This window comes from Taudactylus pleione, unplaced genomic scaffold, assembly GCF_031769625.1.
Source record: "Taudactylus pleione unplaced genomic scaffold, aTauple2 ptg001312l, whole genome shotgun sequence".
Classification (NCBI taxonomy): domain Eukaryota; kingdom Metazoa; phylum Chordata; class Amphibia; order Anura; family Myobatrachidae; genus Taudactylus; species Taudactylus pleione.
Window position 1 is genome coordinate 143,054 of NW_028285712.1, and position 27,469 is coordinate 170,522.

At 44.9% G+C, this 27,469-nt stretch overlaps 2 protein-coding genes and 1 pseudogene across 3 annotated transcripts; 1 reads left to right on the top strand and 2 right to left on the bottom strand.

Annotated features, from left to right (window-relative positions):
• LOC148443287 (uncharacterized) overlaps window positions 1-27,469 on the top strand; it is a 223,309-nt pseudogene that overhangs the window by 134,567 nt on the left and 61,273 nt on the right.
• Window positions 6,311-13,350, bottom strand: LOC148443289 (uncharacterized). Of its 2 annotated transcripts, none has more exons than XM_088463013.1 (2): window positions 13,110-13,350; window positions 6,311-10,535 (listed from the first exon to the last, which is right to left on the bottom strand). In XM_088463013.1, exons 1-2 carry the CDS (start codon window positions 13,345-13,347, stop codon window positions 9,325-9,327), a joined length of 1,449 nt encoding a protein of 482 aa, XP_088319139.1. In that variant the 5' UTR covers window positions 13,348-13,350; the 3' UTR covers window positions 6,311-9,324. The 2 variants fall into 2 exon arrangements, with proteins under 2 accessions (XP_088319139.1, XP_088319138.1); XM_088463012.1 differs by having other exon boundaries at window positions 6,311-10,538.
• On the bottom strand, window positions 13,351-15,865 carry LOC148443290 (uncharacterized; the record flags this gene model as incomplete). The annotated part of the gene is made up of 4 exons (XM_088463016.1): window positions 15,744-15,865; window positions 13,959-14,037; window positions 13,747-13,844; window positions 13,351-13,584 (listed from the first exon to the last, which is right to left on the bottom strand). Coding segments are annotated over exons 2-4 (366 nt in total), but the record flags the coding sequence as incomplete, so codon positions are not given.

A 27,469-nucleotide genomic window follows, 5' to 3' on the forward strand; every position in this document is an offset into this window, starting at 1 on the left:
CCCCTTCACTGTTTTCACAGATCATAGAAACCTTCTATTCCTCAAGAACCTCCAGTGTGTGAGTCCTCGTCTGGCCCGATGGGCAGTATTTTTTGCTCGGTTCCAGTTCACTCTGACCTTCCAGTCTGAAGCCCTTAATCAAAAGGCAGATGCTCTGTCCAGATCTCTCCTCTGTGATGACAAAGCGGAGAATCAACAAAATACCCCTTTCTTGGAGTCAAGAGTATTTGCCACACCCCAAGTACAGCCTCCCATTGGGAAGTACTTTGTGGCCCCAGAGTTAAGGAAGTAGCTCCTCACCTGGGCTCACTCCTCTTGCTTTGCAGGTCACTCAGGTACCTGGAAGTCCTGGAATTTCTGAAGAGAGGCTATTGGTGGCCATCCATGAAAGCGGACGTGTCGGAGTTTATTTCTTCATGCTCCTTGTGTGCTCAGCATAAGTCTTCATGTCAGGCTCTGGCTGGTGAGTTGTTGTCGCTACCTATTCCATCACGTCCATGGACGCATCTCGCCATGGACTTCATCACGGATCTGCAGAATTCTCAAGGGTTCACTACCATCTGGGTCGTAGTAGAGTGATTCTCAAAAATGGTCCATTACATACCACTAAAGAAATTACCTTTTGCTCCTGACCTAGCTAATTTGTTTGTACAACATATATTCCGTCTCCATGGTCTTCCTGCCGAGATAGTCTCTGACCATGGTGTTCAGTTTACAGCAAAATTTTGGAGAGCCTTATGTTCAGTGTTGTAAGTAAAACTAAATTTTTCTACGGCTTATCACCCACAAAGCAATGGTTCCACTGAGAGGGTTAATCAAGACCTTGAGACCTTCCTGAAGATTTTCATGATATCTTCCCAAGACAATTGGTGTGTATTGCTGCCATGGGCTGAATTTGCGCATAAAGCCTCCTACCATTCTTCCAAGAACCAAATCCCATTCTAAGTGGTCTACGGTCTTCATCCTTGGGTTCCTCAATTTCAAAGCCTGCCCGTCTTTGATGTACCAGCTGTGGAAGACACTGTAAAAAGATTTGCATCAATTTGGACTCAAGTTCATGCTGACCTGGAAAAGGCATCCTCCCGTTACAAATTTCAAGCTGACAAGAAGCGTAGGATATTACCACGTATGCAAGTTGGAGACCCAGTCTGGTTGTCCACCCGGAACCTACGGCTCAGAGTACCATCTATGAAATTTGCTCCACACTTCTTCAGGCCCTTCTCCATTATAGAAATTATTAACCCCATGGCTTATTGCCTTCAGTTACCCCTTACCTGAAAATTCCCAACTCCTTTCATATCTCCCTGCTTAAACCCCTAGTGTTGAATCAGTTCCACTGTGTCATTCCTGCTTCACCCCGTGTCCAAATGGGAAGAGGCGTGGAGTTCGAGGTTTCCCAAGTCTTGGACTCTCGTATCCGCAAAGGACATCTGCAGTACCTCTTGGATTGGAGGGGTTTCACCCCAGAGGAGCATTGTTGGACTGATGCCCGTGATATCCATGCTCCTGCACTCATCAAAAGGTTCCACGCTGCCCATCCGGAGAAACCTGGGGGGTTTAAGGGGGGGTACTGTCACGGCCAGCGTTTCTTGGCATGGTGGTCACTGAGTATTACCTGTGAGGTCATTGTGGCGAGGGGTCTCTCGCAGTGGTGCTGGTGTTTGGCGAGGGGCATTGGCTGCACGTGGTTCTGTGCGGCCACATTGTCACTGAGGCCTGGTGGTGTTTCCGTTCCATTTGGCATGGGCGCCGCCATCTTGCCTCAGGTCATGTGATTCAAGCTGTCCAAACCTGGTGGGTCATGAGCCCTTTCCAGCCAGTCACAGCACGGCACCTAGTATTTAGGAAGGTCTTCATTCATTGCCAGTGCAACGTGTTTCTCAGCTGCGGCTGAGAGTACCTGTGCCTTACCTGTCCGTCTGGAAGCGCTACTAGCCTGTTACCTTGCCTGCTCCAAACCTGCTTGACTCACCCTGCACCCTCCATTTACCTTTCCCCTGCCTGAGTACCTGAACCTGCTGTTTCCCTGCACCTTGCCTCACACTCTAACTCCCAGCTGGACTTTATTACCTCTGCCTGCACTTCGCTACAGCTCACCAAAACCTGCATACTGGACATTTCCTGCCTCTCATTATCTGGACATTCTCCCATTTGCTTCACCACAGTTATCAAGTGCACTTTAGTGGACTTTTTCTTTTGCCATTCTCATGTCTGCTAAGTCACTTATTAAAACTCCACCTTTTTATTTAAATCTGCTTCTGTGTCTGCTCCTGTCACACCACGGGTCCACAACAAACCCAGACCCTCACACAGAGGTTATGACCCTTACACATGGTGAAATGCTTGGCATCCATAAAAACACACCATCTCAATATCTTCATACGCATTATGAACACCGTGAGAAAAGAAACATGACACCTGGTGACATCCAAGATCTTGCTAAATTAATAGATAATATCACCGAGATGTATGATGACACATTCAGGTATACCGATAGGGAGTTACAAGCTTATAAGAAAGAACTTGTGCAACATAGGCTAGTGTTAAATTATGTAATGGCTGTCACTGGCAGATACTGTGTGACTCTGGCCACCCAATTTGGTGTCAAGTGTTGCACATACATCACCAATAACACAAGTGACCCCCAAGGAGGTGATAGACTGGAAGATGGATGAAATTCTGCAGCTGAAATGGGAATTTTGAAAGAACAATAATGCTTCACTGGTTGAAATAGAGGAAAAGGTAGAAGAGTGGTTCACTTGTTTGAATCCTGTGAAATGGTTCTCCGGTCTAGGAGAGTGGGTCCAGGAACTGGTTGCTATTGTGGGTAAACTCCTGATCCTTATACTGATCGTCATCTTAGTAATTAGCTTGTGTGTCAGATGTGTTCCTAATGTATTGAAGTGTGGAAAATGTACAAGGGTGAACAGAGCAACAGAGATGATGGTGGTGAGCAATGATATTATGGATACCAAGGTCAAGGAAGAACTGTATTACAACCCTGAATTAGAGTGTACCATCAGATGATGAAATATGAAATCGTGTGGTCATGCATAGATATATTAAGGTTATTTTTAAAACATCCTAGATAATGTATTCTCAAGTCCCCAAACTTCCTTTATAGGTTCGATCCACATCCCACCAAAGATCCCTATAGATCCGCAGATGGCATGTAAGGGTTGTTCTACCTTCTTGATAACGCATTATTTAATGGTTCAGTGACCTACTTGTGTCACACCATGTATAACCATAAATAATCCATTATCATGCATGACTACAACAGGTTAAGATCAGAGGGCCTGATTCAGACCCAGTCGCAAGCGCTGAGCGCTCGCAACCGGGTCGATGTTTGCCCACTGGGCATGCGCACGATGGAGCCGGCTCCGTCGTGCGCATGCGCGAGACCCGGCTAGCTATGGGTGCTCTGTCGCTCTGGGTCTTGCACCAAAGGGGGCGAGCTGTCGATGGTGATTGACAGCTCGCCCCATTTGGTAGGCGTGGCCGGGGGGTGGCTTCACAAATGGAGGTGTTCCCAAGCGAATGCCTGCTGTTTGGGGGCGGCCCCACTGATATCACCAGAGGTGTCATTAAGAGAGTTTCCGGCTCTATTAGAGCCAGAAGCTCTCTGGGGCTTGCGGCCATGAGACCCTACCACAAGGGTCTCGTCGCAAGCCCGATGGTCGCGATGGTCTTGACCATCGCGACCATCAACTTGGACGCTTGCTATAGCTGTGGGTGGTCACCCACAGCTATGCGAGCGGCCAGGCCACTCCAAAAATAAAAAAAATGCCCCGATTCAGAGCGAGCGCTCTTTCAGAGCGTCCATCTCTGAGTCAGGCCCAGAGTGTGATAGCATATTGTTTCTATCAAAGGGTGGACTGTTGAAGCTGGATGGTTGGCTGAGACCTAAATTGTAAAATTAATATCTGAAGACGCCATGTTTGCATTGTCTGCATGACGCCATCTGGCGTAGTCAGTATAATATCATTGTGCATGGCGCTATTTTAGCATTGTGTACATCTGCTGTGTTACTGCACACTGTTAAAGTCTTTATATAATAAATGTGCACAAATACACATATATATATTTTTAAAGACTTCATATATTCAGTGATGACAGACAAGTCTTGAGGACATGTCTGTGACAAATAATTAAGAATACACAGATACTGTAAGTGTTTGCTCTGCATACACAGTATGCCTGTGGCGATTGAAGTATAACACAGACACTGATATGCTCAGAGGGAGTGTTCTGAATATAGATTTGGAAACAATTGTCAGACGTTTAGCTATCGTTAGCAATTGTAAGCCTTGTGTCCAATGCTGATGTGGTTAAGCAGAACTAACAATTGTATTCTAGATTGTATTTGTTAAAATTATCAGACATCTTTCCAAGGCTTGCTCCACCTGTGAATGGGAGAAACTCCATTGTCTGTCATTTTCTAGTTCAGACAGAAGTAATAATAATAACCAGTTACTGTTTAAAGCTATATATATATATATATATATATATACACACACACAATCGCATGTGTATCCACAATGTGTGTACACATATAGTTTCCATTGTAAATAATCACACACAGTGCATGTTTTGCGCTGTACACAACCCCTGCATACAGTGCACCTTTTATGCTGCATGTAGACACACAATGCATACTTACATATAACCATAAATATACATGCACTCATAAAAGGTTCCTGCGCATTATGATTTATATTAAAGTTATGATGTAAAATGTATTTGATATTAATGGTATACAACATGATAGACATGGCATGTTTGGTACTAAACTAACACTGTTTATTTCCAGATATCCGAATCTATCAGCGAGGGAGTCACATCTTGCATTCGATGGTTATGGAATATAGGAAATTATTGGTTAGACTGTATAAACTGTAGTGTCTCTATCTAGTTTAAATCAATTAAAGAAAGACAATGTAATTTGGAGAATTGGGACATACCCCTAGTGAACTGTCCTATGAACTACAGTGTACTACAAAGACCAAGAACCAATGGAATTATGTTGGTCTGTCTACATTGTTGTTATCATATATCCAAGACTTGGCTAAATTAATAGACAACATCACAGAGATGTATAATGACACTTCCAGGTATACTGGTAAGGAGCTACAGACTTATAAAAAGGAGTTGGTACAACATAGGCTAGTTTTAAACTACTTAACATCTATTACTGGTGGATATTGTGTGACTTTGGCCACCCAATTTGGTGTCAAGTGTTGCACGTACATTACCAATAATACTAGTGACCCCAAAGAGGTGATTGACCGGAAAATGGATGAAATCCTACAACTGAAGTGGGAGTTTCGGAAGGACCATAATACTTTGTTGTATGAGTCAGAGGTAAAGGGTAGAGAAATGGTTCTCATGGTTAAACCCTGTAAAATGGTTCACCGGTCTGGGAGAGTGGGTACAGGAAATTTTTGCTAGTATAGGTAAGCTCCTTATTCTTATACTGATTGTTATTTTAGTAATTGGTTTATGTGCCAGATGTGTTCTAGCTGTGTTGAAGTGTGGAAAAAGTACCACTAAGGTAAACAGTAAAAATTAAATCATGATGGTGAATAGTGGTGGTGTAGGTACTAAGGTTGATAAAGAACTGCATTACAATCCTGAAATTGAGTGTACCATCGGATAATAATATGTGAATACGCTAAGTCATGTATAATAATAATTATTGTAAGTGTTCTTTTAAACATCATAGATAATGTAGTCTCAATTCCCCCAAACTTCCTTTATAGGTTTGATGAGGTCCCACATTCTACCAATGATCCCCTATAGATCTGCTGAGTGCGTATAAGGGTTGTTTTACCCTTTCTGAAATGCATTATTGACGGTTCAATGACCAATTTGTGTCACACCATTCAGAACATTGAATGATTTATTATGCATGGCTATAAAGGTTAAGAATAGAATGTGATTGTTTTATGTTTGCTATCAAAAGGTGGACAGTCAAAGTCAAATAATTGGATATGATCGTTTGCAATTATTATCTGATGATCTAGTCATCTATAGTCTGATGGCGAGTAAATTGAACACTACTCTGCATCGGCGCAATCTGATGCGCACAATTGCGCATCCACCACACACATACACTGATGCACATACATATATGCATACATATAGACGCTCATATGTGTATCCACATACGTACATATAGACGCTCATATGCGTATTCACATACATACATACGCACATTTGCTATTTCAATGCAGACGCACATAAGCAAACGCATATGTATAAAATGGTTCCCACACACTATAGTTGATAACCAGAGTTATTAAAGGTATTATGTAATAATTATGATTTAATATGTACTTTAACAAGATCTAAAGTATGGAATACAGTGGACATGTCATGTTTGGTATCATACTAAATCCCTGTTTATTTGCAGACATCCGTTTCTATCGGAAAGGAAATCGCATAATGCGTCCGCTACTTATGGATAGGCAGTTATTGAATAGAATGTTATTTCTTGTATGTAGTGTTGTAGCCAGTTTTAACCAGTTCTTCAGCAGAAAAGATACACAAAGGGACTGTTGGAGAGCTGAGCTATACCCCTGACACCGTATGAACTGACCAATGACCAGAAGCAAGAACCAATGAGAACCTGTCAATTTGTCCCTTTGTTAACTCTGAAACTTGTAATGTATATAGGCTGTGTCCCGATCTCAGTGTACACTCATCCTCTTTGATGATCACAGACATCTGGATTGATGACTGTATACGGGATCAGTGCGCATGCGTATGTATCGGCTTGTACTATTTTATTGCTTTTTACTCTAATTGTTAAATCTTTAATCGTGTTACTTTTTCTTTACATAAATAACTTTTTGTGCTTTGGAACCACACGATTGGACTGGAAAGCAATTCTTTCTTAAGCGACTTGCAGCGCTAAATAGCGACTATTAGGAATCAATATACCCACATACTACATTCAACCCCGGGCATTCTAGTAAATAGATAATGCCCTTTGTGTCACACATCATGAAGTGTCGGATGCTAAAGTTCTCTCGTTACATTAGATATACAGTGTCACTGGTTGTGTTGTGTTGTTTTTACATTTACCACAGTAAAAGAAGCCCCTGGTTTTCCATAGGTTAATTACTGACGTTTGTTGGGAGTTTCCTGGGTTTATGTGATTGTGAACCAGTCGTTTCCTGATATCAGGAGCCTTTCTGAATATTACTAAGTCTCAGCGGTAGAATTGTGTCTCATCCTTTAGTAGTATGTTCCAGTGTTTATTACATATTATTTTTATGCTGAGAGATTTCGCGTTGTATTCCGTTAAGAAATAAACTGATTTGTTTACAGCATTTCTTGTCCGTTTTTATATTGTAGCAATGTTTCTCTTTCATTGAAATGGACTTCTTCATACGCTGTCTATATTATTGCTTTTTTTTATATACATATATTTCTTCTCCTTTAGTTGTTTCTTTAAATCTTCTGTTGTTTCTTGAAGTTATCTACCGTGGAACAATTTCTTCTTCTTCTTCTTATACGGATAAACTGACCCTTTGGAATGTTGTCCAACCACTGTGGATGATGCTCCCTATTTGCCAGGATAAAACTGTTCATGACTACTTTTGTGTAGTGGGTCTTTGTATCCTCCCTTCTTGTATATGTACATCCAGGTCTAGGAACTGTACCATTGTGTTACAGTATTGCGTGGTGAAGTGTAAATTTCTCGTGGTGCTGTTTAGTTGCGTAATGAATTCCTATTCTAGCAGCTGTGGTCACACCCTTCCTTACAGCGTTAATAATGCAGATGTCCAGGGATTGTACTGACACTAAATACAATCACCATTAGCCGGCAGCAGTATGCAGTCAGGAAACCGGCGGTTGAAATGCCGACCTCCAGACTCTCCCGGCATGGGACTAATGATAGGCATCTAAATATCGACGCCTATCATCAGTCCCACGCCAAAATCCCAAAGCCCAGCATACCGAACGTAGGTAAGCCAGGTGCCAGGACCTGTTGGCCACGGGGGGGTTAGGTTTAGGGACTAAGGGAGGGTTAGGAGGGGAGAGGGTTAGGATACTTACCAGGCACAGTCGAAATCTTCATCTACTGGATTTCTGGTATTGGTATTTCATCCGCCGAGCTTAGGTCTGGCAGTATGTCATACAGATTCCGCCGGCAGCTACATACCACCTATAATCACCAAGGATACTCAGGAGTTCACCATGGAGACCCTGCAGCATCAGCCATTGACTTAACCCACAAGGTCTCTATGCTAGCACCTTATTTTGGCCATAATTTCCCTTCCTACCCCAGCCTGCTCTCCTACAGTGCACAACTATGTACGGTAATCTCTACTGTTTGTTTTCTGGTTGTTTGTTTTTGCTCTTTGGGGTGTTATAGGCTTAAGGTGCGTATCCACTTATAGATATACAAATGAGAGCACAATTACGACATTGCAATCGTGCTATCGTTTGTATGTCTTGTGATGTACCTAGACTGAACGTTCACTCGTTCAGTCCAGGCACATCCATCATCCCCGTACATGCTGAACCTGACGCGATCAGGTTGACCAGCATGTACGGGCGATGATAGATATCAGAAACAACCATCGGGCGCACGCATCACTGGTTGTTTCCGACCTAAACCTGCCTGATTCATGTGCGATTTGCAAGCGATTGCACGATAACTACATCGTTATTGTGTAATCGCCTGCATATATCGCCTAGTGGATACGCCTCTTTACACTTTTGTATTCAGCTTATATGATTAAATTGACCCTTATTGCACATCAACTATTCTTATAAGTATTAGAGATCAATTGTATCTAATAAATAAAAATCCTTTTGTAGAGATGCCAGGCTGCAGTAATTTATGTTATTACATTCCTTCCTCCAGGATCACAATTACAGCAGACAAGGTTTAACTGTTTAACCCACTAACATGATAGCGATGAAATATCAGGAAATAGTGGTCAGTTCTACTTATTCATTCAAACCATCTGGGTGGATTGAATTCAGTTAGAACATCCAGATAAGCCCCTGTGAGAGTTCAAATTAAATAGTATAAATGATTAATTGCACCTATATCAAGCCCTATATTAATCATTTATTATTGTTCAGATTTCCCTAGCGCTGTACATCCCTCCGCTTGTATAGTAATGTTACACATCCCAATTATGTATTAAAACTTCAAATTTTAAAATACTGTGTGACTGGAGTGTTCCTACAGCCCTGTTTTGTATCAGCTCATGGAAATGCTTTCCCCTGTGTGATATATGTCTACCAAGATGTGACTTCGGTCTAAAACATTTCCCACACTCAGAGCATGAAAATGGTTTCTTACCTTTGTGATCTCTGATATGTAACAAGATGATCTTTTTGTGTATAACATTTTTTAACTTTCTGAGCATGGAAATGGCTTCTCTGATGTATATCTAGAGCCGATTTATATGTAAAACATTTCCCACACTCAGAGCATGTAAATGGCCGCTCATCTCTGTGACTTCTCTCATGTATAAGAAGATCTGCTTTCTGTGTAAAACATTTACCACACTGAGAACATGGAAATGGTTTCTCACCTGTGTGATGTCTCTGATGTATAACAAGCTGTGATTTCAGTGTAAAACATTTCCCACACTCAGAGCATGGAAATGGCCTCTCACCTGTGTGACTTCTCTGATGTATAACAAGATGTGATGTATTAGTAAAACATTTTCCACATTCAGAGCATGGAAATGGCTTCTCACCTGTGTGACTTCTCTGATGTATAACAAGATTTGATTTATCAATAAAACATTTCCCACATTCAGAGCATGAAAATGGTTTCTCACCAGTGTGACATTTCTGATGTCTAACAAGAGCTGATTTCTGTATAAAACATTTCTCACACTCAGAACATGAAAATGGTTTCTCACCTGTGTGATAGCTCTGATGTGTAACAAGCTTTGATTTAGAAGTAAAACATTTCCCACACTCAGAACATGGAAATGGTTTCTCACCTGTGTTACTTCTCTGATGTATAACAAGATGTGATGTATTAGTAAAACATTTTCCACATTTAGAGCATGAAAATGGCTTCTCACCTGTGTGACTTCTCTGATGTATAACAAGATTTGATTTATCAATAAAACATTTCCCACACTCAGAACATGGAAATGGCCTCTCACCTGTGTGATAGCTCTGATGTGTAACAAGCTTTGATTTATAAGTAAAATATTTCCCACACTCAGAGCATTGAAATGGTTTCTCACCTGTGTGACTTCTCTGATGTGTTAAAAGATTTGATTTCAGTGTAAAACATTTCCCACACACAGAACAAGGAAATATTTTATCAGGTGTATGAGCTGCACTATGTGTAACAAAAGCTATATCATAAGAACATTGGTCACAATTAGAGGGATCAGATGATATAGCTGCACTGTGAGGTGCTGGATGTATATTTAGAGTAACAGGATTATCTCCTGGAGATTCCTGTGTGATGTTATCTTCTATTTTAATATCTGTAGACAAGATGAGATCTCCCTCCAAGTCATTCCTGCTCGTGCGTCCATCTACTGGAAATACAATAACTATTATTATTATTCAGAGTTCTTCATAAAGCTCACACATTTCACAGCACTTTACAGATAATATTTGGCCAATTGGCTAACAATCTATATTCACAACCATATCTACTCGCACACACAATATGCTTTATTTGGGTCAGAAGTCAATTAACCTACCAGTATGATTTTTCCAGGAAATACATACAAACTCCACACATCACTTTGGTTGAAAATTAAACTTATGAACTTAGTGCTGTGAGTCAGCAATCCTAACCCCACTACACCACCATGTTATTATAAATGAAGTCGTTTAGCTGTTTAATTTGCAGGTACAAACGATGACCACATTATTATATTTACAAATGAACCAACAAGAAACAAGACTCTCATTGAACAGGTAAAATGACACAAGCACATTAATTGCACAAGTCATAGATCCAGCCACATGGACAATCTCAACCAGTTATGTTGGTGAACCACAATATCCATCTAGACCACCCTCACACATACACATGGGAAACTTGTGGGATAATTACTAACAGCTGCATCCACACTACTCAAAATTCTCCAGGTGGATATATATATATATATATATATATATATATAGCAAAAGCAGCTTCTATATGGTCTTCTGGTCATCCTCATGGAGAGTAGCCCCACCACAGTCATGTTACTAACTTAGGGTAATGACTCACTGCATATAAACACTGAGAGGGAAGGAGAGCGATAGGACAGAGCAACACAGAATGATGGCGGCACAGAGCGGGGGAGGCAGCAGGAAAGGGTAGGGGAATGGTGCAGGGCACACAGTGGGGGAGGCAGCAGGACACGGCAGGGGAATGGTGCATGGCACAGAGCAGGGGAGGCAGCAGCACAGGGCAGAGGAATGGTGCAGGGCACAGAGCAGGAGAGGCAGCAGGCAGGGGAATGGTGCAGGGCACAGAGCAGGAGAGGCAGCAGGACAGGGTAGGGGAATGGTGCAGGGCACAGAGCGGGGGAGGCAGCAGGACAGAGTAGGGGAATGGTGCAGGGCATAGAGCGGGGGAGGCAGCAGGACAGGGTAGGGCACAGAGCTGGGGTGGCAGCAGGACAGGGTAGGGGAATAGAGCAGGGCACAGAGGCAGCAGGACAGGCTAGGAGAATGGCACAGGGCACAGAGCAGGGGAGGCAGTAGGACTGGGTAGAGGAATTGTGCAGGGCAGAGAGCGGGGGAGGCAGAAAGGCAGGGTAGGGGAATGGCACAGAGCGGGGGAGAGAGCAGGACAGGGTAGGGGAATAGTGCAGGGCACAGATAATTAACAGCAGAATGAGGAAGACAGCAGGAGGGCAGAGCAAGATACAGAGACAGGTCAGCAGATAAAGTGTAACAGTACAAAGCATCTAAGCACAGAAAGTGGAGAAGCAACTGTGCAACTACGGGTGTGTGGTTGTGTGTCTGTGTGTGATGGGTAGTACACAGTATACCGACAATCACATAATATTCAAAAAACATAGTCGGTGCTCTCACATGTGGTAGTGCACAAGCCAGAATCATGGCTGTTATATGGGGTCTCATCACATTGACCAGTGATTTATTTAGTATAGCTACATCCCTTACACTAATGTATGAGATACACCAGAGAGTGTGGGGAGGAGACTGTCAGATCTCTGGGCTGGTAACACACAGTGACATGATGTGAGGGGGAGAGCAGGAGTATAATAGGGGCTGATAGCTCCTGATGTATAAGATACACCAGAGAGTGTGAGGTGGTGACTGGCCAAGTCACTGGGCATGATGTGAGGAGGAGAGTAGGAGTATAAGAGGGTCTGATGGCTCCTGATGTATGAGATACACCAGAGAGTGTGGGGAGGAAACTGGTCAGATCTCTGGGCTGGTAACACACAGCGACAAGGTGGGAGGGGTCCCACTTGGCAGACACATTTAATGCCTTAGGCCCTCATTCAGAGCCGTACGCTCTGAGCAGAGCGCACGCTCTGAATGAGGGCCGGGCTCCATTTTCATGGAGCGTCCTCCAGGACGCTCGTATAGCTGTGGGTCACCACCCACAGGCTATACGAGCGTGCTTTGTGATGGCCGCGATGGTCGAGACCATCGCGACCATCGAATTTGCGAGCCGGAGCCTGCGGTTGAGGTTTTCAACCGCAAGCTCCGGAGTGATTTTGGCTCTATCAGAGCCAAAATCACTCCCACTGACATCACTAGTGATGTCAGTGGGCCGGCTTCTGATGGGAGGCGTTCCCGTGGGAACGCCCCCGTCAGGGAGGCACGCCCCCGGCACGCCCACCAAAGGGGGCGAGCTGTCAATCAACATTGACAGCACGCCCCCTTTGATCGTACACAACGAGCGAAGGACTTTCCTTCGCTCGTTGCGTCTGGCGCATGCGCACGACGGAGCTCTCTCCGTCGTGCGCATGCTCAGTGCATAACATCGACCCACTTGCGAGCGGACAGCCGCTCGCGAGTGGGTCTGAATCAGGCCCTTAGTTTGTACTGAAAAAGGTGGTGTAGGATAGGAGACTGTTGTAGTGACTGAATGAGGAGATTGTGACTTTTTTCTGTAATAAGTGTTTATTACTCACCTGTGCTGATATCTGTAGGGATTTCCTCCTCTTTACACTGCTGATCACCCCTCACATACGGCTCTTCTTCTCTGTCTATATCTTCTGACTCCATATAAGTCATATACGTTACTTCTTTTCCCTCTGTATCTTCTGCCTTTATATTAGTCACATACGTCTCTTCTTTTCCCTCTGTATCTTCTGCCTTCATATCAGTCACATACGTCTCTTCTTCTCCCTCTATATCTTCTGCCTTCATATCAGTCACATACGTCTCTTCTTCTCCCTCTATATCTTCTGCCTTCATATCAGTCACATACGTCTCTTCTTCTCCCTCTATATCTTCTGCCTTCATATCAGTCACATACGTCTCTTCTTCTCCCTCTATATCTTCTGCCTTATTATCAGTCACATACATCTTTTCTTCTCCCTCTATATCACTTAAATACATGTCTTCTTCTATATGTTCAACCTTTATAAATGCCAGACCTTGATACTAAATAACCCACAACACAAAAAAAATTATTTAAGAAAGTCTGATGAAATTACATGAAATAAAAACATAAGAATATCAGGGTATAGGACACACACAACTTCTCTACAGATCACATAGTGACAGTCACTGTGGTATATTGGTGAGACCCTAAATCCCACCTACCTGATGCTCCTGTGGGATACTGCGATTCTCCTCTGTACAATCCCGTGAATACAGAGGACGGGGACATCTCTCTGGGGCAATTCTGCCACCGGGTCCATCTGTAGGAGACACACAGTAACTGGGTACTAATATATATGTGTGATTAATAGATTATATATAGGGAAAGCCCCCATACCTGCTCTCCCCAGTACAAAAAACGTGTCTCCTCTTACCCAGTGTTGTGAGGGGCCAATAATTCTCCATCATCACGTTCTTGTACAGAGCTCTGTATTCCTCTATATACTCCCCCTCCTGTATGGAAATATAAACAGTGACATCCTGACATCTTATAGGAACTTGACACACACAATGACACAGTCATCACCCAGACACATCCCCTGGTGTTACTGTATAATGTCCCATTCCCAGCAGTCACCTCCCCAGTCATCACCCAGACACATCCCCTGGTGTTACTGTATAATGTCCCATTCCCTGCAGTCACCTCTCCAGTCATCACCCAGACACATCCCCTGGTGTTATTGTATAATGTCCCATTCCCAGCAGTCACCTCTCCAGTCATCACCCAGACACATCCCCTGGTGTTACAGTATAATGTCCCATTCCCAGCAGTCACCTCTCCAGTCATCACCCAGACACATCCCCTGGTGTTACTGTATAATGTCCCATTCAGGTAATATATCCCAGGACTCCCCTCACTGGTATATACTATAGGTACAGAGACCCCCCAGTGCTGTTGTATGAGGAGACCATAAGACAGGACAGGGTATTTAGCCCAGGCTGGTATATACCCCTCACTGATATATACAGAGCTGCTGAATGAGGAGACTGTGTGACAGTACAGGGTATATAGCCCAGGCCTCTCCTCACTGGTATATACTATAGGTACAGAGACCGTGTGACAGTACAGGGTATATAGCCCAGGCCTCCCCCTCACTGGTATATACTATAGGTACAGAGACCTCCAGTACTGCTGTATGAGACCGTGTGACAGTACAGGTATATAGCCCAGGCCTCCCCTCACTGGTATATACTATAGGTACAGAGACCCCCAGTGCTGCTGTATGAGAGACTGTGTGACAGTACAGGGTATATAGCCCAGGCCTCCCCTCACTGGTATATACTATAGGTACAGAGACCCCCAGTGCTGCTGTATGAGAGACTGTGTGACAGTACAGAATATATAGCCCAGGCCTCCCCTCACTGGTATATGCTATAGGTACAGAGACCCCCAGTGCTGCTGTATGAGGAGACTGTGTGACAGTACAGGGTATATAGCCCAGGCCTCCCCTCACTGGTATATGCTATAGGTACAGAGACCCCCAGTGCTGCTGTATGAGGAGACTGTGTGACAGTACAGGGTATATAGCCCAGGCCTCCCCTCACTGGTATATACTCTAGGGACAGAGACCACAGGCCTTTCCTCCCGTATTGCTGCTCCCCTGTATAGTAGGACACCACAGGCTGCTCCCCCTATATAGTAGTAAACCACAGAACGCTCCCCCTGTATAGTAGTACACCACAGAATGCTCCACCTGTATAGTATGGACACCGCAGGCCACTCCCCCTGTATAGGACCTTGATACTGCAGGCCCCTCCCACTCCCCTTGTATAGTATGGAGACCACAGGCCGCTCCCCCTGTATAGTGGGACACCACAGGCCACTCGCCCTGTATAGTATGGATACCGCTGGCAGCTCCCCACAGGCTGCTCACTCTGTATGTTAGAACACCAAAGGCCTCTTCTCCTGTATAGTGGGACACCGCAGGCTAGGACACCACAGGCAGCTCCCCCTGTATAGTAGGACACCACAGGCCGCTCCCCTGTATAGTAGGACACCACAGGCCGCTCCCCCTGTATAGTAGGACACCACAGGCCGCTCCCCCTGTATAGTAGGACACCACAGGCCGCTCCCCCGGTATAGTAGTACACCTCAGGCCGCTACCCCTGTATAGTAGGACACCACAGGCTGCTCCACCTGTATAGTAGGACAGCATTACCTGCTGATGCCGGACACAGAGACGTCGCCTTCTGTGCGCTCTATGTAACCCTGTCACTGCCAGGCCTCAGCTCCCCAGCCAGCATCACGTGTTTACCTTTAGGCGGTCTACGCTCTGCTTTAATTTTTTTAACAATCTGATTGGCTCCTCGAAACGTCACTCACCTCATTATCAGGGAGGAGGCGATGGCTGCAGCCATAGAGACGGCGGGTGGGCGGAGCCGCTTTATTCAGCCCTGCCTCTTGGTAATCTCTCCTCCAGTAACAGTGACCATACATGTCCTCAGTGTTGGGAGTCGGCGGCCATTTTCTTGTATACCAGTCAGGCAGCATACAGTAATAACAGTTATTATGGGAGCGGCGGCCATTTTCCCCTGGTCTGAGCTCTGTCTCCTCTGATCTATTCCCAGCACAGGAACAGGAGAGACGGAGAGAGCAGCCATTGTATTGTTCTGTCTGACTCTGACAGCAGCCAGGTAATATAATTATTATTATTATTATTATTATTGTTGCTTGTCTACATTCGGAGTACAGACATTGTTATTACTATAATACAGGTGGTGCAGACTCAGTTGTTACTATAATACAGGTGGGGCAGACTCAGTTGTTACTATAATACAGGTGGAGCAGACCCTGTTGTTACTATAATACAGGTGGTGCAGACCCAGTTGTTACTATAATACAGGTGGAGCAGACCCTGTTGTTACTATAATACAGATGGTGCAGACTCAGTTGTTACTATAATACAGATGGTGCAGACTCAGTTGTTACTATAATACAGGTGGTGCAGACTCAGTTGTTACTATAATACAGATGGTGCAGACTCTGTTGTTACTATAATACAGGTGGTGCAGACTCAGTTGTTACTATAATACAGGTGGTGCAGACTCTGTTGTTACTATAATACAGGTGGTACAGACCCAGTTGTTACTATAATACAGGTGGTGCAGACTCAGTTGTTACTATAATACAGGTGGTGCAGACTCAGTTGTTACTATAATACAGGTGGTGCAGACTCAGTTGTTACTATAATACAGGTGGTGCAGACTCAGTTGTTACTATAATACAGGTGGTGCAGACTCAGTTGTTACTATAATACAGGTGGTGCAGACCCAGTTGTTACTATAATACAGGTGGTGCAGACTCAGTTGTTACTATAATACAGGTGATGCAGACCCCGTTGTTACTATAATACAGGTGGTGCAGACTCAGTTGTTACTATAATACAGGTGGTGCAGACTCAGTTGTTACTATAATACAGGTGGTGCAGACCCCGTTGTTACTATAATACAGGTGGTGCAGACTCAGTTGTTACTATAATACAGGTGGTGCAGACTCCATTGTTACTATAATACAGGTGGTGCAGACCCAGTTGTTACTATAATACAGGTGGTGCAGACTCAGTTGTTACTATAATACAGGTGGTGCAGACTCAGTTGTTACTATAATACAGGTGGTGCAGACTCAGTTGTTACTATAATACAGGTGGTGCAGACCCCGTTGTTACTATAATACAGGTGGTGCAGACTCAGTTGTTACTATAATACAGGTGGTGCAGACTCCGTTGTTACTATAATACAGGTGGTGCAGACTCAGTTGTTACTATAATACAGGTGGTGCAGACTCAGTTGTTACTATAATACAGGTGGTGCAGACTCAGTTCTTACTATAATACAGGTGGGGCAGTCTCCATTGTTACTATAATACAGGTGGTGCAGACCCAGTTGTTACTATAATACAGGTGGTGCAGACTCAGTTGTTACTATAATACAGGTGGTTCAGACTCCATTGTTACTATAATACAGATGGTGCAGACCCAGTTGTTACTATAATACAGGTGGTGCAGACTCAGTTGTTACTATAATACAGGTGGTGCAGACTCAGTTGTTGCTATAATACCGGTGGTGCAGACTCAGTTGTTACTATAATACAGGTGGTGCAGACTCAGTTGTTGCTATAATACCAGTGGTGCAGGCTCTGTTGTTACTATAATACAGGTGGCGCAGACTCTGTTGTTACTATAATACAGGTGGCGCAGACTCTGTTGTTACTATAATACAGGTGGCGCAGGCTCTGTTGTTACTATAATACAGGTGGCGCAGACTCAGTTGTTACTATAATACAGGTGGTGCAGACTCAGTTGTTACTATAATACAGGTGGTGCAGACTCAGTTGTTGCTATAATACCGGTGGTGCAGACTCAGTTGTTGCTATAATACAGGTGGTGCAGACTCAGTTGTTACTATAATACAGGTGGTGCAGGATCTGTTACTATAATACAGGTGGTGCAGACCCCATTGTTACTATAATACAGGTGGTGCAGACCCCTTTTTTACTATAATACAGGTGGTGCAGACTCAGTTGTTACTATAATACAGGTGGTGCAGGATCTGTTACTATAATACAGGTGGTGCAGTCTCAGTTGTTACTATAATACAGGTGGTGCAGACTCAGTTGTTACTATAATACAGGTGGTGCAGACTCAGTTGTTACTATAATACAGGTGGTGCAGACTCAGTTGTTACTATAATACAGGTGGTGCAGGATCTGTTACTATAATACAGGTGGCGCAGACTTAGTTGTTACTATAATACAGGTGGTGCAGACTCAGTTGTTACTATAATACAGGTGGCGCAGACTCAGTTGTTACTATAATACAGGTGGTGCAGACTCAGTTGTTACTATAATACAGGTGGTGCAGACTCAGTTGTTACTATAATACAGGTGGTGCAGGATCTGTTACTATAATACAGGTGGCGCAGACTTAGTTGTTACTATAATACAGGTGGTGCAGACCCCTTTTTTTACTATAATACAGGTGGTGCAGACTCAGTTGTTACTATAATACAGGTGGTGCAGACTCAGTTGTTACTATAATACAGGTGGTGCAGACTCAGTTGTTACTATAATACAGGTGGTGCAGTCTCCATTGTTACTATAATACAGGTGGCGCAGACTCTGTTATTACTATAATACAGGTGGTGCAGACTCAGTTGTTACTATAATACAGGTGGTGCAGACTCAGTTGTTACTATAATACAGGTGGTGCAGACTCAGTTGTTACTATAATACAGGTGGTGCAGACTCAGTTGTTACTATAATACAGGTGGCGCAGACTCAGTTGTTACTATAATACAGGTGGTGCAGACCCAGTTGTTACTATAATACAGGTGGTGCAGACTCAGTTGTTACTATAATACAGGTGGGGCAGACTCAGTTGTTACTATAATACAGGTGGTGCAGACTCAGTTGTTACTATAATACAGGTGGTGCAGGATCTGTTACTATAATACAGGTGGTGCAGACCCCATTGTTACTATAATACAGGTGGTGCAGACCCCTTTTTTACTATAATACAGGTGGTGCAGACTCAGTTGTTACTATAATACAGGTGGTGCAGGATCTGTTACTATAATACAGGTGGTGCAGTCTCAGTTGTTACTATAATACAGGTGGTGCAGACTCAGTTGTTACTATAATACAGGTGGTGCAGACTCAGTTGTTACTATAATACAGGTGGTGCAGACTCAGTTGTTACTATAATACAGGTGGTGCAGGATCTGTTACTATAATACAGGTGGCGCAGACTTAGTTGTTACTATAATACAGGTGGTGCAGACTCAGTTGTTACTATAATACAGGTGGCGCAGACTCAGTTGTTACTATAATACAGGTGGTGCAGACTCAGTTGTTACTATAATACAGGTGGTGCAGACTCAGTTGTTACTATAATACAGGTGGCGCAGACTTAGTTGTTACTATAATACAGGTGGCGCAGACTCAGTTGTTACTATAATACAGGTGGTGCAGACTCAGTTGTTACTATAATACAGGTGGTGCAGACCCCTTTTTTACTATAATACAGGTGGTGCAGACTCAGTTGTTACTATAATACAGGTGGTGCAGACTCAGTTGTTACTATAATACAGGTGGTGCAGACTCAGTTGTTACTATAATACAGGTGGTGCAGTCTCCATTGTTACTATAATACAGGTGGCGCAGACTCTGTTATTACTATAATACAGGTGGTGCAGACTCAGTTGTTACTATAATACAGGTGGTGCAGACTCAGTTGTTACTATAATACAGGTGGTGCAGACTCAGTTGTTACTATAATACAGGTGGTGCAGACTCAGTTGTTACTATAATACAGGTGGCGCAGACTCAGTTGTTACTATAATACAGGTGGTGCAGACCCAGTTGTTACTATAATACAGGTGGTGCAGACTCAGTTGTTACTATAATACAGGTGGGGCAGACTCAGTTGTTACTATAATACAGGTGGTGCAGACTCAGTTGTTACTATAATACAGGTGGTGCAGGATCTGTTACTATAATACAGGTGGTGCAGACCCCATTGTTACTATAATACAGGTGGTGCAGACCCCTTTTTTACTATAATACAGGTGGTGCAGACTCAGTTGTTACTATAATACAGGTGGTGCAGGATCTGTTACTATAATACAGGTGGTGCAGTCTCCATTGGTACTATAATACAGGTGGTGCAGACCCCTTTTTTACTATAATACAGGTGGTGCAGACTCAGTTGTTACTATAATACAGGTGGTGCAGACTCAGTTGTTACTATAATACAGGTGGTGCAGACCCCTTTTTTACTATAATACAGGTGGTGCAGACTCAGTTGTTACTATAATACAGGTGGTGCAGACTCAGTTGTTACTATAATACAGGTGGTGCAGACTCAGTTGTTACTATAATACAGGTGATGCAGACCCCTTTTTTACTATAATACAGGTGGTGCAGACTCAGTTGTTACTATAATACAGGTGGCGCAGACCCCGTTGTTACTATAATACAGGTGGTGCAGACCCCGTTGTTACTATAATACAGATGTTGCAGACTCAGTTGTTACTATAATACAGGTGGTGCAGTCTCCATTGTTACTATAATACAGGTGGTGCAGTCTCCATTGTTACTATAATACAGGTGGCACAGACCCCGTTGTTACTATAATACAGGTGGTGCAGACCCCGTTGTTACTATAATACAGATGTTGCAGACTCAGTTGTTACTATAATACAGGTGGTGCAGTCTCCATTGTTACTATAATACAGGTGGTGCAGTCTCCATTGTTACTATAATACAGGTGGTGCAGTCTCCATTGTTACTATAATACAGATAGCACAGACCTTGCTTGGTAAGAGACTGCTTTCTGGTGACTTGGTAGAATACAATTAGTCAGCAATATCTGGTAAATATACACAGTGGAGTCACATTATTATGAGCACCAGCTAATAGCCAGAGTAACCACCGTGTCCAGCACAGACAGCAGCTAGAGGGTGCTGGTAGGTGGGCACAGGTATATGGAGCCATGCTGACTGCAGTGCGTCCCACAGCTGCTGGAGGATGCATAGTGGAGTATCCATAGAGCGAACACAACAATGGTTGCAGGGTGTTTATTCTCCGATGTTTCTCGCCTGACACGCCAGCGTCCATCCGTTCGATGAAGCAGAAAACGTGACTCATCAGAGAAGACAACCCTTCACCAATTAGCAGAGATCCAATTCCGATACAGGTGTGAAAATTGAGGCCTTTTCCAGCGATGCACCTTCGTTAGCATAGGTGCAGTGACCATCCGTTTGCTTCGGAGCCCCATACGCAGCAGGATTTGCTGAACTGTCATTTTAGACACACGTTTGGTGACCCCCCCAGGTTCATTTTGACGGTGAGCTGCTCCACTGTAGCGTGTCGGTTGGCCCACACGCACCTTCGTAGCCGACGTTCACCTCTCACATCAATGGCACGTGGTGCTCCGCAGTTTCCAAGTCAGTTATACCCAATGGTGCCATTTGTCCAGTCACGATACACCTTCACCCCAGCAGCACGCGAGTTCACAAACTGCGCTGTGTCAGAAATACTGCCACCCTTGGCCAGAGAGCCAGTAATCATCCCTTTCTGCAACTCGGATAAATCGCCCCTTTTACCCATGACCGCAACGGGTGATATGTGTGCAGACGGCCTATCGCACACCTTATATACCCACCAAGCCAGCGCACGCCACGTGACGTACTTCATGGGCTATGCGCTGACGACGTCAAATGCAAGAGGTGGTCATAATAATGTGACTCGACTGTGTATAACGGTAGTGTATAGATCCCATTCACTAGTTGTACCTGGAAGTGATGTGGAGTGAGTCCGGACGTGCGATTCCATGCCCATAAAGGCCACCAAAAGAAGTATTTGTCCCCTCACAGGATCTCTTTGCTCGCCACGCTTCGGGCACGGGGGCTCGCTTCGCTTCCCACAGGTTTGTATTCTCCATCTATGTCCACGTGCATAGTAGGGAATGACATTGGACAGTAACTGATGATGTCGGTACATCTACGGATGGGGATCTATCCACTACCACATGGAATCCTCCTGAACGGCTCAGCTCACTGCAGCGCCCCCTGCCTCTGTGGAGCTATCAGTACACGTCCTCATTTGGGGGTGGTTGACAGAAAGGGAGAAATTACAGCCTCCTCATAGGAAGCTGCTGCTGCTCAGGACAGAGTGCAGCCCAGAATCCCTGCAAGGAGCCAGCTCTGCTCCTCAGCACTATCTGCATACACGGTGGGGAAACATGCCCCCTCACCACTACCGTGCCTTCTCCATCACTGTGACCAGATCTGAGGGTAGGATTACCACCTCTTCATTTTACAGGTTCCTGAGACGTTGCCAAAAACAGCACTGTAAATGCCATAAAGGCCGCTCATGCCCTTTTATATGACTCTTGCCCCCTTGTGCCCCTTCCTAAGCCTCAAAGCCCCTTCATATGCCTCAGAGCTCCTTATGCCATTATATGCCACCCCAGAGCCCCCACATGCACCTTTATATGCCTCAGAGCCTCCTCACACCCTTTTTTATGCTTTAGAGCCCCCTTGGACCATTTTACATTGGTTGCCTGAAAGTGTGACTCAGTGATAGTGTGATAGTATGCAGCTGGCATCGATAAACCGGAAGAGGTGCCATTATGGAGCTACAGTATGTTAGCCTGCCATTCTGGGTGCTCAAACAGAGCTAGAGTATGTTTGCCATCTACTCCGGGTGCCAGAATGGAGTTTTGAGTACATTAGCAATCTGTTCCTGGTTCTGGATTAGAGCTCTGATAACCTTAACCAACGGTTTTGGGTGTTGGGGTGAGCTCTGAGTATGTTAGGCAGGTGTTTGGGCTACCGCAACGGAGCCCTGAGTATTTTAGCTATCTGTTCTGGGAGCCAGAATGTAGCTCTGTGTACAATAGCCAGCAATTCTAGGTGCTGGTATAGGGCTACGAGAACCTTGGCCATTCCTTATAGCTGCCCCAATTGGTTCTACCAGTGCCTTAGCCATCCATTCTGGGTTCAAGACTAGGGCTGTAATTACCTGATCCCTTCATTCCAGCTGCTGGAATTTGTGCTGGAGCAGTAGTTCTATCTGTTTGAGTTGTCAGAATAGATGTTAGGTTACCAATTCCATCTCTTCCAGCTCCGAGAATAGGTGTCTCAGTACCATGGATGTAAATAGAGAATTTGGCCCCACAGCAACATTTTGAAGGGGCCCCTGCAAAACACACACCCAGAGGGAGAGCATCTGCATACAAAGGGCCACAATAACAAGTCATCCTTCACTTTTACCCCAACACTGGGGACAACATCATATCTAGGGAAGGGACTAATAACCCTCTCATCCAGGAAGGCTCAGCCCAACCATGGTTACCAAGTCACTAATAGAGGGGGGCACCTGGGAGTGTCGGTGTAACCTCCTTTACTTGGATCAGGTCCGCTTCCTCAGGCAAATTGCATCAAGTATGTGTCTTGGAGGTCCAGGACTCCTGGCCATGAGGGAGAGACATTGGTGTAACCTCCAGCAATGCCGTGTGGTGGTCACTGAGCAGCCCTATGAAGCTGGGTCAGAGGAACATCTGAGAAACACTGACTTAGGGCCTGATTCAGAACCGACGCTCTGACCAGAGCGCTCGCTCTGAATCAGGGCCCTCCTCCATTATAATGGAGCGTCCCCCTGGACGCTCGTATAGCTGTGGGTCACCACCCACAGCATATACAAGCGTCCAAAAAGATGGCCGCGATGGTCTTGACCATCGGACTTGCGACGGAGACCCTGCGGTAGGGTCTCCCAGCCACAAGCCCTGGAGTGATTTTGGCTCTATCAGAGCCAAAATCACTCCCACTGACATCACTAGTGATGTCAGTGGGGCCGACTTCAGACGGTAGGCATTCCCATGGGAACGCCTCCGTCTGGCAGGTACGCCCCCGGCACGCCCACCAAAGGGGGCGTACTGTCAGTCACCATCGACAGCACGCCCCCTTTGCTGCGAGACCCGGAGCGACAGCTTGGCTGTCGCAGTCCGGGTCTCGCGCATGCACACGATGGAGCTCCCTCCGTCGTGCGCATGCACAGTGGGGAACATCGACCCACTTGCGAGCGTACTGCCGCTTGCGAGTGGGTCTGAATGACCCCCTTAGTGTCTATGGCTCTGGGAATGATGGAACTTAGAAGCTCATTCATACACGGACGCTAAGCTGCGCTCTCTCGCAGCCATCAGGGGGCGGATATGCAAATTTCGCGATCGCACAGCCAGGCTAAATTATGCTCTCTATGTCTTAGAGAGCGACGGCAGAGTGAACACTCGCAGGTGTAAGGACGCGCACTTTTCTTTCTTAGCACACGTCATCTCCAGGAACAGTATGATTAATCTGTAACATCAAGAGCCATCACAGCTGCTCGCAGACCTTAAGGTAGACCCTACCCCGCCGCAAGCACTGCGATCACTGCAGGCTGAAATAAAACTAGGTGAAGTGTACAGTGACGCTGACATGCTAATTATGCACGCCCAAAGAACGCTGTTTTGACGCTCGGACACGCCTGCGTTTGCACATCCACTCCCCCTTTTTCCGGAATCGGTATTATTTACCGCCGGACCCCTGCCCGGTGGTTGGAATCCCGATCGTCGAAGGTAAGTATAGACTAACCTATTTCTAACCCCCTAACCCTAACCTTTCCCCCCTGTACCTAATCCTAATCCCCCCTCTAAGTGCCTAAACCTAACCCCCCCTTCCCCGCCGCCTAAAGCTAAGTCCCCCCAGGGGTGCCTAAAACTAACCCTCCCTCCCCCTAGCCTAACCCTAAGTCCCCCTCGGGAGCCCTAAACCTAACCCCCCCCGCACGCGGCTGTACGCAGAGGCGCCCAGCATCACTTTGATCGGGTTGCCGGGCGTCAGTCTCCTGGCGTGTGTGAAATGACAGGTGTCTAGATGTAGATGCCGGTCGTTTAACCCTCGCCGGGATATGACAGTCGGGAAGCCGCTGGCTTCTTGACTGCATACCCTTTTTCCCGGATCATCCCATATTACACCCACAAACGGCACTCTCTGTCACTCAAAGGAACGGCCTGTCTGTGTTCTTCGAGCGAGCACTTCCCCATCGCACAGACTAGTTTGCGCATGTGTATTTTGCCACACATGCATGTGCTGATGGGCGACAATCGCCCATAGCGAGTGAATGCGGCTTATGGTGCCCACACACATAGCGACATTTTACACGATTTGGTAACGAATCTGGTAAAAAAAACCTACAAATCGTGAGTTTATACTCACAAGCACGATGCCGATGCGCGTTCCCGCTCGTCGTATATCGCATCTTCTGATCAGCCGTGCTGTAGGGCAGATTAATAAATCTGGGATACAATGCATTGGCTGCAAGATAGATCTTTAGTCAGATTGGACATTTTTAACTCCAAATCGTGATCACGACGGCAAGGGAGCTCCCGTGAAAGTTCATGAGGAAATTGGCCATAAAATCGTATCGTGAGGACATCGGTATGTGTGTGGGCACCTTCAGCGTCTGGGTCTGAATCGGCCCCTTAGTGGTCACTCATGTATTTTTATGGGCAACGTGATAGCATAGTGGACAGCATTAGTAATTCACAGCACAAGGGGTCATGAATTAAATTACTGAACAAGGCTCTGTGTGGATTTTGTATGTTCTCTTTGAGTTTGCATTGTTTTCTTCCAGGTGCTCTGGTTTCCTCCCACTCTCCATAGCCACACTGGTAGGTTAGCTCGCTTCTTTCTAAACTACCTCTAGAACGTGTGTGTATGGGCTGTCTATGTGGTAGGAATGTAGATTTTAAGCTCATCTGGGTAGGGACAGATGTGACTAAATATTCCCTATAAAGCACTGTGTAATATGTGCACACTACATAAATAACTGGTAATAAATAGCTTCTAATAATTATATTCATTCCTAGATTTCTGTGCAGTGAGGCGTCAAATTCTTGTTACTAGAAGTCACGTGAGGGTGAGACGTGTCCTGTATAAATCACTGAGGATGGACAAGGACAGGAGTCACATGACTGAGAGGATACTAAATCTCACCCTGGAGATAATCTACCTGCTGACTGGGGAGGTGAGAGGGTCTGGGGGTGTCACAGTGACATCACTTATATCTATAGTAATAATACAGGGACATGACTGGGGAGGTGAGAGGGTCTGGGGGTGTCACAGTGACATCACTTATATCTATAGTAATAATACAGGGACATGATTTGGGAGGTGAGGGGATCTGGGAGTGTCACAGTGATATCACTTATATCTATAGTAATAATACAGGGACATGATTTGGGAGGTGAGGGGATCTGGGAGTGTCACAGTGATATCACTTATATCTATAGTAATAATACAGGGACATGATTTGGGAGGTGAGGGGATCTGGGAGTGTCACAGTGATATCACTTATATCTATAGTAATAATACAGGGACATGACTGGGGAGGTGAGGGGATCTGGGAGTGTCACAGTGACATCACTTATATCTATAGTAATAATACAAGGACATGACGGGAGGTGAGAGGATCTGGGAGTGTCACAGTGACATCAATTATATCTATAGTAATAATACAGGGACATGACTGGGGAGGTGAGAGGATCTGGGAGTGTCACAGTGACATCACTTATATCTATAGTAATAATACAAGGACATGACGGGAGGTGAGAGGATCTGGGAGTGTCACAGTGACATCACTTATATCTATAGTAATAATACAAGGACATGACGGGAGGTGAGAGGATCTGGGAGTGTCACAGTGACATCAATTATATCTATAGTAATAATACAGGGACATGACTGGGGAGGTGAGAGGATCTGGGAGTGTCACAGTGACATCACTTATATCTATAGTAATAATACAAGGACATGACGGGAGGTGAGAGGATCTGGGAGTGTCACAGTGACATCAATTATATCTATAGTAATAATACAGGGACATGACTGGGGAGGTGAGGGGATGTGGGAGTGTCACAGTGACATCACATATATCTATAGTAATAATACAGGGACATGACTGGGGAGGTGAGAGGATCTGGGAGTCACAGTGACATCACTTATATCTATAGTAATAATACAAGGACATGACTAGGAAGGTGGGGGGATCTGGGAGTGTCACAGTGACATCACTTATATTTATACTAATAATACAGGGACATGACTGCGGAGGTGAGAGGATCTGGGAGTGTCACAGTGACATCACTTATATCTATAGTAATAATACAGAGAGATATAGTATCAGTGCCTTAGTTATCATAGGAGCTGGGATATATTACATTGCTCATGGTATCTTGTTTTGTTTCTTTTCTATCACTGAAATGAAGATGGCAGGAGATGTGCTATATTCTGTCCACTTTCCTATATATGGTAAATAGTTACAGATGGGATAGGGGTTTTATTTGTA

Bases quoted from the DNA above. Each gene is read 5' to 3' on its own strand.
- LOC148443289 (XM_088463012.1), bottom strand. From the start codon at position 13,347: ATGAAGGCAGAAGATATAGAGGGAGAAGAAGAGACGTATGTGACTGAT. The intron at 10,539-13,109 runs GTGAGTAATAAA...TTGTATTTCCAG, and splicing joins CCCTACAGATATCAGCACAG to TAGATGGACGCACGAGCAGG.